The following is a 14,912-nucleotide window of genomic DNA, read 5'->3' as shown; positions in this document are numbered from 1 at the left end:
TCTCCGGCCTATCACCCTCACCTTAACCTCCTTCCACCTATCGCATTCCCAACGCCCCTCCCCCAAGTCCCTCCTCCCTACCTTTTATCTTAGCCTGCTGGACAAACTTTCCTCATTCCTGAAGAAGGGCTTATGCCCGAAACGTCGATTTTCCTGTTCCCTGGATGCTGCCTGACCTGCTGCGCTTTTCCAGCAACACATTTCCAACAACTCAGATTTCCCATGGATATGCAACAGTCAAGAAGACACAACAATGTCTCTACTTCTTCAGTTGCTGTCTGGCTTTGGAAACATTAAGTTGCTATAAATTTAATAGGGGTTTTTTGGATCGTAGATTGTTATAGAGTGGGAGATGGATAACAAATCTTTAAGAGAAAGGAGGCTTAGAGTTGTAAATACTTGTTGTTTAATGGTCACTTTAAGAGTTAAAGAATAAAATTGATTTTTTTTGTTAAACAGTGGAATTTGAGTAGTTCTCTGTTACTCATATTTTAAGAGATTACGAGGTGGGGTGAACTCTTGTGCGTTTGGTTTACCACCTTGTCGTAACAATTAAGAGTAACATGAGCTACCCTCCAATCTGTAGGGACTCTTCCAGAGTCTATAGAATCCTGGCAGAAGACCAATTCATCCAACATTTCTACAGCCACTTCCTTAAGTACTTTGGGATATAGATTATCAAGCGTTGGGGATTTATCAACCTTCAATCCCCTCAATTTTCCCACCTTCACTTCTCTAATATTGATATGTTATGGTTGCTCATCCCCAAGGGTCTCGCACAGCTAGATTGGAAATGATTTCTTTCTCATTATACCAAGTACCCAATCTAAGATGGCCTCTCTCTAGTTGGTTCCCCCACATATTGGTCAAGGAAACCATCCCATACATACTTTCCTCCTCTATGGCATTGTGGCTAATCTGATATGCCCAATCTATGTGTAGATTAAAATGACCCATGATCACTGATATTCCCTTATCACATCTCGAATTTCCTGTTCAACACCATTCCCCAACATCAGCACTGCAGTTTGGGGGTCTATATATGACACCCACTAATGTTCTTTGCCTCTTGGTATTTCTCAACTCAACACATACAGACTCCATGTTGTCAGAGCTAATATCCTTTGTCACTGTGTGTTAATTTCCTCTTTAACCAGTAATGCCAGTCCACCACCATTTCCTTTTTTGCCTGTCCTTCCTAAATACTAAATACCCTGGGACATTCAATACCTGTGGGCGGCACGGTGGCACAGTGGTTAGCACTGCTGCCTCACAGCGCCAGAGACCCGGGTTCAATTCCCGCCTCAGGCGACTGACTGTGTGGAGTTTGCACGTTCTCCCCGTGTCTGCGTGGGTTTCCTCCCACATCACAAAGATGTGCAGGGTCAGGTGAATTGGCCACACTAAATTGCCCGTAATGCTAGGTAAGGGGTAAATGTAGGGGTATGGGTGGGTTTCGCTTCGGCGGGTCGGTGTGGACTTGTTGGGCCGAAGGGCCTGTTTCCACACTGTAATCTAATCTAATCTAACCTATGCCTGGTCACTCTGCAGCAATCTCTCCGCAATCCTAATTATATCGTACATGTTTACATATATCTGCGCGATCAATTCATCCACTTTATTTTGAATGCTTCATGCATTTAAATATAAAACTTTTAAATTTGTTCCACTGGTAAATTACCCTACCTTTTTATAATTCCTTGTTGCATAAAGATATTCACCTGTTCTGTCCCTCACCATTATTGTCTGGTAACCATCCATCACATCGCTAACTTGCACTCTTACCTCCTCCTTTTATTTGGGTTTTCTAATTTCCCCTCTATAACTGAATCCTCCCTTCCCCCATTTAGTTTAAAGCCATACCAACATCCCTAGTTATGAGATTCATTAGGACTCTGGTCCCAGCACAGTTCAGATGAAGACCGCCCCACTGGGACTGGTCCCTTTTTCTTCAGTGGTGCCAATGCCCCATGAATTCAAATACATTTTATCCACATTGATCTTTAAGCCACTCATTTACCTGCTTAATCTTATTGACCCTATGCCAATTAGCTCATTGTAATCCAGAGATTTTCAATTTAGCTCCTAGCTGCTCACACTTCCTTAGCAGAACTTCTGCCCTAGTTTTGTCTATGTCTTTTGAACCTACGTGGACTACGACCACTAGATCTTTACCCTCCCACTCCTAAGTTTGTCTGCAGCCCAGATGAGACATCCCAAACCCAAGCACCAGACAGGCAACACAACCTTCAGGGCTCTCGTTCCTGGTCACATAGAACAGTGACTATGCCTCTAATTATACTATCCTCAATTATGAGAGGTTTTTCAAAGTTTGTGAGAAGATTCATAGCTCGGGTGCTCGTTGTTGTGGTTCTGTTCGCCGAGCTGGGAATTTGTGTTGCAGATGTTTCGTCCCCTGTCTAGGTGACATCCTCAGTGATTGGGAGACTCCTGTGAAGTGCTTCTGTGATCTTTCCTCCGGCATTTGTAGTGGTTTGAATCTGCCGCTTCCGGTTATCAGTTCCAGCTGTTTGCTGCAGTGTCTGGTATATTGGGTCCAGATCGATGTGTTTATTGATTGAATCTGTGGATGAGTGCCATGCCTCTAGGAATTCCCTGGCTGTTCTCTGTTTGGCTTGTCCTATAATAGTAGTGTTGTCCGAGTCAAATTCATGTTGCTTGTCATTTGTGTGTGTGGCTACTAAGGATAGCTGGTCGTGTCGTTTCGTGGCTGGTTGGTGTTCATGGATGCGGATCATTAGCTGCCTTCCTATTTGTCCTATGTAGTGTTTTGTGCAGTCCTTGCATGGGATTTTGTACACTACATTGGTTTTGCTCATGCTGGGTATCAGGTCCTTCATCCTGGTGAGTTGTTGTCTGAGAGTGGCTGTTGGTTTGTGTGCTATTAGAGTCCAAGTGGTCGCAGTAGTCTGGCTGTCAGTTTGGAAATGCTCTTGATGTATGGTAGTGTGGCTAGTCCTTTGGGTTATGTACAAAATCCCACAATTAGACGTTTTTCTTCTCTCTCCCCACTTAAATGACTCCCTGCACCATGGTGCTATGGTCAGTCGGCTCACCCTCTCTGCAGTCCCCATTCCCATCCACAAAGGGAGCAAGACTCTTGAATCTGTTGCACAAAGACAAGGGCTGAGGCTCCTGCAACTCTAGCTACTGAATCCCTCTACTTGCCTTACTCATAGCCACACCATCCTGTCCCTGACCACTGGCTGAATTTAAGGGGTAGGTAGCGCCCAGGTAAGTTGTTGCCTCCCTGATATGTTACAATGTCTGAAGCTTAGACTCCAGCTCATCGAATCTGAACCAGAGCTCCTTGAGCTACCATCATTTACTGCAGACATGATCACTGGGAACCACAATGGAGTTCACCAGCCTAACATCATGCAGAAATAACACAGCGCCTGACCCTCCATCCTTATTTTAATTAGTTTTGAAATTTTAAAAAAAGTAACTGTTTTCATATCACTGTGTATTTTCTCAATCTGAATGCAAAATGTAACCAATAATTTAATAAGATTCAATTTAACAGATACAAATTTAGCAGACTAGATTACAGAAATCACCAGTTGCTGAATTCTGATTGGAGTTTTTAAACTCCTTCACTTCAGAAGATGAATCAGCAGGCAAGCAAAGCCTCAGCAATAGTAGAGACTGATGGTATTTTGTGCTTCTATGTAAAGTCCAACCATACGTACTTTAAGTTTTCATATTTTAGGTCATTATTACTTTTTACTTGAATTATTGTCAGCAAGAATGCTGCATTTTATAATTCACAGACCACTCAGAGAATATACCTGGTTTGGTATTGATGAAGGCATCAGCTCATTTCACTGGATTTGCATTCCCATCATTTGAAAGATAAAAGCAGTCAAAAATATCCTGCACTTTGGACATTGGAATCACCTGTTCCTGACTGTTCACTCATTTTCAATGAAAAGGGCAGCGTTTATTATTCCTCCGTTTTAGGATCTTACCCATGGTCCATTTTTTCCAGTTGAATACCCAGGAGATTAAGGGCAACACACTTACATATATAGAAAATTGGTTGAGTGGCAGGAAACAGAGATTTGGAATGGGGATAAGGACTCAAATTGGCAGAATATGACTAGTGGTGTTCTGCAGGATTCTGTGTTGCAGCATCAATTGTTTACCATCTTCATTAACGACTTAGATAATGGCATAAAAAGTTAATTATCCACATTTGCTGATGACACAAACTTGGACAACATTGTAGATGGTGTTGGTCACAGCATAAAATTACAACAGGATATTGATAGATTAGGTAAATATACAAAGCTGTGGCAGACAGATTTTAATATAAGCAAGTATGAGATTATCCATTTCAGATTGAGAAAGGATAGATCAAAATATTTTTCTCAAAAGGAACGAAGATAAACACAGATTTGGCTTTTTTTTTTTAAAAATGCCATACACGGGTGCAGAAAACAGTCAAGACAACTAAATGGACTACCAGCCTTTATGTCTAAAGGCCTGGAGTACAAGGATACAAACATTGTGCTGCAATTATACAAAACCCTAGCTACAGTCAAAGTGTAGTGCAGCCAGTCAGGCAGCATCAGAGCAGGTGAGTAGACACTTTGAGCACAAGGTCTCATCAGGAATAGGGGTGTGGCCCAAGGGGACTGAGAGATAACTGGGGAGGGCAGTGCAGAGTTGGAAGGTTCGATCTGGGATAAGGTGGGGGGAGGGGAAGTGAGGAAACTGGTAAAATCCACATTGATCCTGGGTGGTTGGAGGGTCCCAAGGCAAAAGAAGAGACATTCTTCCTCCAGGTGTCGGGTGGCTAGAGTTTGGCGGTGAAGGAGACCAGGACTTGCATGTCCTTGGCAGAGTGGCAGAGGGAGCTAAAGTGTTTGGCCAGAGGGCGGTGGGGTTGTTTAGCACGTGTGTTCCAGAGATGTTCTCTGAAACGTCCAGGTGAATGGGAGGTCAGGATGGAAGGGTTTATGAAGTTGGCGAACTGTTCAACCTATTGTGTCTGTTACTCTCGATGTGGTCTCCTCTACATTGGGAAGACAGGACACCAACTTGCAGAATGTTTCAGAGAACGTCGCTGGGACGCACAAAATCATTTATGTAGATCACAAACAGCTGAGGTCCCAACACTGAACACCACTAGTCACAACCCTCCATTCTGAAAAGCACCCTTCCACAGCTACCCTTTGTCTCCTATGACTATCTTGCCTGACACCATGTGACTTCACCTTTTGTACCAGTTTGCCTTTAGGGACCTTGCCAAAGACTTTACTGATGTCCACGTAGACAACATAAACTGCTTTTCCCTCAATCAAGTTAGTAAGGCACAATCGCCCCCGCACAAACCATGCATTCTATCACTAATAAGTCCTTTTGCTTCTAAATGCGTATAGTTCTTGTTGCTGAGAATATTTTCCAATAATTCACCAACATCAACTCACATGCCTGTAGTTTCCAGGATTATCCTTGCTCCCCTACTTAACCAATGGGACAACATAGGCTATTATCTAATCTTCCAAGACCTCACAGATGGCCAAAGAGAATAGAAAGAAAGGACAAACATCACCAATCCAGGATGACAGCTGAACTTCTGGGGTTAAGCAATAAGAGATTAGACAGACTAGGCCTTTATTACTACTGGCATACTTTAAGAATTAGGGCCAGGCCATTCAGGAGAGATGCAAAGCATAGCCTGGAACACTCTTCTTCAAATAACAGCTGGTGCTATGACGACGCTGCCCTTTTGATGTCTGGGAGTGTCTACTTAAACAATAGCAGGGGAATGGCCAGTTAGATGAGATTAGATTACTTACAGTGTGGAAACAGGCCCTTCGGCCTAACAAGTCCACACCGACCCTCTGAAGAGCAACCCACCCACACCCATTCCCCTACATTTACCCCTTCACCTAACACTACGGACAATTTAGCATGGCCAATTCACCTAACCTGCACATCTTTGGACCGTGGGAGGAAACCAGAGCACCCGGAGGAAACCCACGCAGATACGGGGAGAATGTGCAAACTCCACACAGACAGTTGCCTGAGGTGGGAATTGAACCTGGGTCTCTGGCGCTGTGAGGCAGCAGTGCTAACCACTGTACCACCGTGCTGCCGTTTAGATCTGATCTGTTGATCGTGGGATCTGTCAGTCTTATCTACTCAGTACTCTTCTATTGGCTGATATATAAGTAAGAAGGGCTCATGCCCGAAACGCCGATTCTCCTGCTCCTTGGATGCTGCCTGACCTGCTGCGCTTTTCCAGCAACACATTTTCAGCTCTGATCTCTAGCATCTGCAGTCCTCACTTTCTCCTGATATATAAGTAGCCTTGTGTTGCAGCTTCATCAGTTTGGCAGCCCTGTCCAGCTGGGCAGAGGAAAATATCTTTCGTTTTTGAAGGAGTAAGACTTAGCATCAAGGTCTCCTTCATAATCTTATGAACAATGAATATCATACTAATGCAAACTTATCCCAATTCAGGTTTCTTCTAGTTTCGTTTTAGTTTTAGCAGGCAGTCAGAAGCTGCTACAGTGAAAATAGGTCCCATGTTTCAACAGATACTTCTTGCCTGATTTTTTTCTCTGAAATCTCTCCTGCCTATAAGAACCTGTATTTGAATTTATCTTTTGCCAAGGGGTGTATTTATGGGATGCTTTAGAGATTGGAACGGGTACTTAGTTTTCAAATAGTTAAGTTATTCTAAATTCTGTTTTCCTTTGTTTGTGTATCATCTGTAGTGTTTAAATAAATTCTATTTTGCTTAAAGCCAAGTAGTTTGATCAGCTGCACTACTCCTGGAATATCCACTTTACACCTACCATTAAAAAAAGGAAAAGGTTACAAGTCTGGACTACCCTCTTAAGATATTTTGAAGGAGGTCTGGCATGGTCCACAACAATGCTATTTCAATCATTAAATTTAAACCAGAGATAGACTATTGTTTATTAAGCAATGATATCTAGGGGTATGGGCCCAAGGCAGACATATGGAGTTAGGTTGCAGATCAGCCATGATCTTATTGAAAGGCAGAGCAGGCTCGAGGGGCTGAACGGCCTTCTACAAAGGAATATCACCTGAACTCAACTTTGGTAGTGGTAGAAGTTTTAATAGTAACATTTAGGAAGGAATTGGAGCAAATAATTCATAATGACACTAATTCCAAAGCTATAGGGAAGCAGCACAAGGTTAGGATGAATTAGATAGCTCCACAGAGACATGTTGACAAACCAAATTGCCGCCTACAGTGCTGTCAGGATTCTCTACACCAAGCAATCCAAAATCAAACTTAGCAAACATCTTTCCAATCACTCAACTCAGCCCCAATGACAGAATTAAATCCCACTCACTGTGATACAATTACATTACTTCAAGGGTCTTAATGCAGCCACTAGCACTGCCAATATCGCTCAAGATGAATATAGATTTACATCTTAACTTTCAGTAGAAATCTATATTCATAAAGTTTTTTCATTCATAATCCATTCCTGCATTTCATCATATTTCAAACAGAATCTGGATAGTATTCACATAGCAACCAACCTGTGGAAACCAAGCTGATAGGCCACTGCATCTGCAATTGCTTGGGTATCTGCTGCAGATCCTGAGCGACAACAGAAAATCAGATCATGAATCGGGGTCAGTTTATCCGTTACCCTATTAGCGATGTATGACCTGAAGGAGAAAAAAATGTAGTGCATTACAAGTAATGTTAATGATCGCAATTGCACAGGAAGGGCAGAGAGAGATCATCAGGATTCTATGATCCTACAAAGAATTTGCATTTCACCAAAATTGCCATTTGGCTATTTTCACACGAGCTCATGTACTGTCTGAAAGATAAATGCCTGTAGGACAAGGGGAACTAGGAGGAGTGTTGTAAATCTTAATTGGGAGTTTTATCGGACTAGTATTATAGAAGGGAAGGTAAAAGATAGGTTAGAGGAAGAAATTGTAAATAGCGATTAATTAATTATTCTCTGTTGTACTTTATTTCTGAAAGTTGTTAATTTTTATTTTAAATAGTTCTTGGGCACTTGAATCTTTACAGATTACTGCACGGGATAAGTCTTTTCTGTGTTGCTGATTTTAAGTTCTGCAGGAGGGTATACCCCTGTGTCGTAACAGGAGAAAATATCTGTCCATTTATATAGCACCAGTTTGATCCCATTAAATTTGCTTATATTCAGATTCGCATTTGGGATTCTTTATCTCCCCCATCCCCAACTGCTTTATTCGTTCTAATAAAAGCTACTCACCTGCAATACTTCCATAAAGTGTCTGGACACTGGTTTCCCCATTCCCGACAGATAGTGTCTGAAAATGCTGAGTGTTGCAAATATGTTCTACATTATAAATCCAACACTAGATTAATTTCAATGAAGCAGTAACTGAGAATAAAAGGAAAAAGCTAACTATCACAATGTTCTCTTGTTTACAAAATTTGAGGAAGTAATGTTTGTTACTCTGATCTCCCAGCCTGGATACTGTTCAGCTGTAACAGTTTTGCAAATTTCCCCGACATTGCACCAACAGTCCAAAGTTTGTCCTCAGACTCGAAAAACTATATTTTGCAAAGACAATGTACCATTCTAATGGAAGCCTCCTGGTCTCCCTAACTGTTGTTGGCTAAGGTTTCCCAGGTGTGAAAAATCACTGCTTACAGTATTAATGACAGGCTGAAAGTATCCTTCAAACTTGTAGAAAAGGAGAACTAGTTACTGACATGGGAGATGTGACACTTGTCTTTGTAGCTTAGTTCCATATGACTGACTATCATAGCATCATCAGTGTGGAGGAGTTCCCTGATCAAGACACGATGTTAAGAACTTGTGGATTCAAAACACTGCAGTGTTGAAGATATTAACCAAGGCCGCCTTAACCAGACATGTAAAGTCCCATGTTACCAATCTGAAGAGAAGCAAGGGATTTCTCTTACAAAGTCAGGCCCATACTTAACTTTCAGGAGCTTATCTGAATGAATTTAACAATTAAGAATAATCAAATCTGGATATTAGAACCAATTTAAAGTAATATATGTATAATTTCAGGCCCATACGACGTCCATCAGATTCATGCCCATGTTGCAATGTCCAAAATCAGCAGACTTACCCTGTGGTGGTTCGAGAATCAGCACCAATAACAACTCCACCATCAAACTCCACAGCCATTATAGTGGTCTGTTTTAGAAGAGATAAATTTTATATGAGAATTTTTACAAATTAATCCACCATAGGAGAGAGAAACTAAATATCCAAAGTCAGAAAGATTCAAGTATAATATGACATTGCAGAATCGCTCAATTTACAGCATACTCTACATTTAACATCAATTAAAATTATATTTGATTTATTGTTGTCATGTGCACCTAAGCACAGTGAAAAGCTTTTGTTTGTGAGCAGTACAGGGAAATCTAATAAGCGATGACATACAATCATAGGGTGCTTAGACAGAGTGAGAATACAGGTTACACTGCACAGGGGATGCGCAAAACAAGATCAAGATTATTTGAAGTTTGACCGTTCATTCATCTGTCTAATAACAGAGGGGAAGAAGCTGTTCTTGAACCTGTTGACGCGCATGTTCAAGCTTCGGTATCTTCTGCCTGATGGAAGAAGTTGTAACAGGATGGGAAGGGTCTTTCATGATTATGGCAGCCTTTCCGTAGCAATGGTCAGCTTTTTTGTTTTGCCAACATTGACAGAGGTTGTTATAATTGTGCCACGCCACCAAGCCCTCTATCTCCTTTCTGTATTCTGACTTGTTGTTGTTCAATATCTATCCTACTACGGTGGTGTCATCAGCAAACTTGTAGGTGGCACTCACTCGGAATTTGGCTACACAGTTGTGTATAGAGAAAGTACAGTAAGGGTCTAACAATGCATCCTTGGAGGCTCCAATTTTGAGGGCTATCATGGGGAAGTGCAATTGCCCCTTCGTGGGGCTGGGGGTTGGTGCTTGAGGGTAGCAGAGTCCCAAGACTGCAATGACAAATCCAGTAACAAACAACTGCACTGAAGACTTTCACCACACGAGAGGCACCACTCACTATGACCTTCTCCACAGCAAATTGGGCCAGACAATAAATTCTGGTCTGGGCATAATACACTCATTCAAATGTATAAAAGGAAACATGCTCCTTAAAACCTATTTTGGCCAAGCTTTTAGTACTGCCTTTAACTTTAGATTCTAACAATCTCACCATTTGTTCCACCCATTCCTTCCCATCCCCCCCACCCAGCCAACGGTAAACAAAGTCTGATTTAATTTTCCATATACCTTCAGTCCCAAAGAAAAGCATCACATTGGATTCAAACTCAAAAGGTTAACTCTAGTTTTCTCTCTACAAATGCTGGCAGACCCAATGAATTTCTCCAGTTCTTTCTGCTTTTACTGTAGTCAAGCACTCCAGTGCAGAAGACTAGTTGACCATCATGTCCCAAGGCCTGTACTGACCCTGCTATGATTTTGTTTTCCTGCAATGCCCAAGATAGTGTTTTCTTTTAATGTATTCAATCATGAGACATAGGCATTGAAGGATGGGTATTGCCCGTCTCTGGCTGCCCTAGAGAAGATGGTGGCCAGCCTTCTTGAAGCACAGTAGCTCAAATGCCGTAGGTTGACCCACAATGCCCTCAGGGAGGGAACTTCAGGATCTTGGCCCAGCAACAAAGGAGAAATGGCAATACAGTAGAATCCCCATATCCGCGGATTAGGTTTCTGCAGTTTCCCACAGCCTGCAAAAATTCACTGGAAGATTCCAGAAATAAATGATTTGTAAGTTTCAAATTGCACCCCAATCTGATTAACATGGTGAAACCTTCCGGCCCTGTCGCACTCATACATCACTCAACTTTGTCCTCTGTACCCATGCTGCCCGCTTTACTCGCATCCAGTTAGCCTTTATTTTGCATAATCAATTAAACTTTATCATAGGTATGTATGTAACTGAGGAATGACTTATATATAGGGTTTGCTTTGGATATGGGGTGACTATTGTACATTTCCAAGTCATGTTTTTCAGCAGCTTAAAGAGGAACTTGCAAGTGGTGGTGTTTTTATGTTTGTGCTGCCCTTGCCCGTTGAGATGGAAGTGGTCATGGATTTGGTAGGTGCTATCTAAGGACCTTTGGTGGATTTCTGCAGTGCATGTTGCAGATGGCACACACTGCGAGTATGTGTTGGTAGAGGAGTGGATGTTTGCGAATGTGGTGCCAGTCAAGCGGGGGCTGATTTGTCCTGGATGGTATTAAGCTCTTGAGTGTTCTTGGAGCTCACTCACCCAGGCAAGTGGATACTATTCCACACTCCTGACTCGTCCTTGCAGATGATGGACAGGCTTTTGGAGTCACGTGGTGAGTTACATGCTGCAGTATTCCTAGTCTCCGATCTGCTCTTCTAGCTGCATTATTCATTGTGAGTTCAGTTTTATTTAACAAATCATAGAATCTCTACAGTGTGGATGTAGGTCATTTGGCCCATCAAGTCCACACCAACCCTCTGAGCAGCATCCCAACCTCCTATCCTATCCCTGTAACTCTGCATTTTCCATGGCTAATCCACTCTCACTACACATCCTTAGACACTACTGGCAATTTAGCATGGCCAATTCACCTAATCTGCACATCTTTGGACTGTGGGAGGAAATCTGAACAACCAGAGGAATCCCACGTAGACATGGGGAGAACGTGCAAACTTCACAGACAGTCAGTCGAGGATGGAATCAGACCTGGATCCCTGGTACTGTGAAGCAATAGTGCTAACCACTGAGCGACCGTGTCTCCAGTTGAGTTTCTGGACCATAATACCCTCTGTTGATTGGAGAATTCAGTGATGGTAACACCACAAACAGTCAGGGTGTAGTGGTTAGATTATCCATTATTGGAGATGGTCATTGCCTGCATTTGTGTGATGTGAATGTTACTTGCCACTTGTCAGAAAAGCCTGGATACTGTACAGGTCTTGTTGCATTTTTACTTGGACTATTTCAGTGACAGAGTCACAAGTGGTGAACATTGCACGATTGTTACCAAACAGCCCCCTCTTCTGATCTTATGATGGAGGGATAGTCATTGATGAAGCAGCTCAAGTTGGCCTAGGACGCTACCCTGAGGAACTCCTGAAGAAATGCCATGGGGATAAAGCTGACTGACCTCCAACAATCACAATCTCTTCATGTGCCAAGTATGATCCAACCAGAGGAGAGGTTGCTCTTTCCAGTTTTGCCAGGGCTCCTTGATGCCATACTCAGTGTCAAGGCAATCGCTCTCACCTCACCTCGTGAATTAATCTTTCTCTATTTATGAACCAAGGCTGTAATGAGGTCAGGAATTGAGTGGCCCTGGCAGAACTCAAACTGGACATCACAGCTTGACAGCACTGTTGATGACACTTGTCATTTCTTTATTGATGAAAGTAGACTGTTTGGAGCAATAATTGACGGAGTTGGATTTGCCCTAGTTTTTGTATACACGCATTTTTTCATGCTGTCAGGTAGATGCTACTGTTATAGCTGTACTGGAACAGCTCTACTAGGGGCATGGCTGATTCTGGAGCACAAGCCTTCAGTATTATTGCCACAATGTTATCGGGACTCAGACTTTCCAGAATCCAGTGCCGCCAACCATTCTTTGATATGGCAATGATCTAGTGGTATTATCGTTAGACTGTTAATCCAGAGACCAAAGTAATGTTCTGGGGATCCGGGTTTGAATCCTACAACGGCAGATGATGTAATCTGAACTCAGTAAAATTTGAAATTAAGAGTCTAATGATGACCATGAAACTATTGTCGATTGTTGGAAAAACCCATCTGGTTCACTAATGTCCTTTAGGGAAGGAAACTGCCATCCTTACCCGGTCTGGCCTACACGTGACTCCAGACCCTCAGCAATGTGGTTGACTCTTATCTGCCCTCTTGGTAATTAGAGATGGGCAATAAATGCTGACCAAGCCAGCGCTGCCCTCATCCTGTGAATGAATTTTTAAAAACTCACGTGAAGCGAATCAAATTTGCTGAGCACTGGCATTTCTGATGCTGAGGAACACTGGAGGGAGACACATTCATTCTGGCTGATGATTGCTGTGAACGTTTCTGTCTTATCTTTTGTATTATTAGATAGTCATAGAGACTTACTGCATGGAAACAAACCCTTCAATCCAACCAATCCATGCCAAACATAATCCCAAACTAGTCCCATCTGCCCGCTCCTGGCCCATATCCCTCCAAACGGTTCCTATTCATGTATCTATCCAAATGTCTTTTAAACATTGTAATTGCATCCATATCCACCACTTTCTCAGAAAGTTCATTCCACATGCAAACCACCCTGTGTGAAAAATTTGCCTCATGTCTTTTTTAAAATCTTTCTCCTCTCACCTTAAAAATGTGCCCAGTCTTGAAATCTCCAATGCCAGGGAAAAGAGAACCACCAATAATTCTATCTATAAACTTCTATAAGGTCACCTCTTAGCCTCCTACTCTCCAGTGAGAAAAGTCCCAAGCTATCTCACCTTTCTTCATAACTCAGACCTTCCATGCCCTACAACATCATGCTAAATCTCTTCTGAACCCGCTCCAGCTTGATAATAACTTTCCTATAACTGGATGACTAGAATTGCAGAGTATTTCAGAAGTGACCTCACCAATGTCCTTTGTACTCTTAAAAAAACTTCTTCACTGTCTACTATGCCACCAATTTTGGTGTTATCCGCAAACTTACTAACCATACCTTCTATATTCATTCAAATCATTTATATAAGCGACAAACAAAAGAGAACCCAGAACCGATCCCTGTGGAATCCTCATCAACAACCACCCAACCTCTGTCCTGACCATACTCTCCCCAACCTGCCCCACTCGCCAGCCCCTCACCATCCCCGCCAACCCCATCCCTCTCTGGCTGCAGCTCTCACCATGTTCCCAAAAAAACTGCTGCATCATCGGGGGGGGGGGGGGGGAACCCACAAACTGCAACCTCCCGCCCTGGAACCCCGCTCTCATACTCACTCCCGTGCTGACTTCCGGGCTCATCCATTCAGGGTAGAGACTGGACCCACACGGAGCTGGATCGGGGACGAAGTGACGGCTCATACCCGGCGCCACGGTCTCAAACAAGGTCGCCATCTGCATGGACACAAACAGGATGCCGGGAACGCGGAGGACCAAGCACCGTACGGCTTGCCGGGAATGCGGAGGGCCAAGCGCCGTGCGGCTTGCCGGGAACGCGGAGGACCAAGCACCATACGGCTTGCCGGGAATGCGGAGGGCCAAGCGCCGTGCGGCTTGCCGGGAACGCGGAGGGCCAAGCGCCGTGCGGCTTGCCGGGAAATGTAGTTTAATTGCTGAATAAGATCAAAAATCACACGATACCAGGTTATAGTCCAACTGGTTTATTTGAAAATATTAGCGTTTGGAGTATTGCCCCTTCATCAGGTGCTAGTGAGAAAGGAAGACCTTAGTCACGGAATTTATAAGGAAAAAGTCAAAGGGTCGCTCACTGGCGCCTGTTGAAGGGGCAGCGCTCCAAATATACCTGTTGGACTATAATTCGGAGTTGTATGAGTTTTGACCTTGCCCACCTCTAGCCCAACACCAGCATCTCCACATCATATTTGATGAATATTTTAATCACAAGAACTCCCTGACCAGAATGTGCACTTAACAGTAAAGTGTTCCCAAAGTGTTTCCCGGGATGATTATCGAAAGAACAATTTGACATTGAGGGAGATAATTGCCAGAGGGTGTAATCCAATTAAATACAGAGGATGGAGAAACTGTCCCCGTTAATGGAAGGATGGAGGGGCAGAGGGCATGAGGAGGAGCATTGTCACACGGCAAATGGTTAGGATCTGCAATACACTGCCAGAGGGTCGACAAACCCATTCAGCCTCTCAAGTCT

General features: G+C 43.2%; 1 protein-coding gene across 1 annotated transcript in view; it reads right to left on the bottom strand.

The window, feature by feature from the left end:
* The window catches only part of psmb6 (proteasome 20S subunit beta 6), a 34,131-nt gene extending 19,746 nt beyond the window's left edge, over positions 1 to 14,385 (bottom strand). Inside the window, exons 1-4 of the mRNA XM_043682114.1 lie at positions 14,202 to 14,385; positions 14,021 to 14,166; positions 9,124 to 9,191; positions 7,555 to 7,686 (exon numbers count right to left, since the gene is read on the bottom strand). Of these exons, the coding sequence (XP_043538049.1) occupies positions 7,555 to 7,686; positions 9,124 to 9,191; positions 14,021 to 14,166; positions 14,202 to 14,256 (401 nt within the window). The 5' untranslated portion in view covers positions 14,257 to 14,385. The remainder of the gene's footprint in view (positions 1 to 7,554; positions 7,687 to 9,123; positions 9,192 to 14,020; positions 14,167 to 14,201) is intronic.
* Positions 14,386 to 14,912: the final 527 nt, after the last annotated feature.

The sequence above is a fragment of the Chiloscyllium plagiosum genome, chromosome 43, assembly GCF_004010195.1.
Source record: "Chiloscyllium plagiosum isolate BGI_BamShark_2017 chromosome 43, ASM401019v2, whole genome shotgun sequence".
Taxonomy (NCBI): domain Eukaryota; kingdom Metazoa; phylum Chordata; class Chondrichthyes; order Orectolobiformes; family Hemiscylliidae; genus Chiloscyllium; species Chiloscyllium plagiosum.
This window is presented reverse-complemented; position numbering and strand designations above follow the sequence as displayed.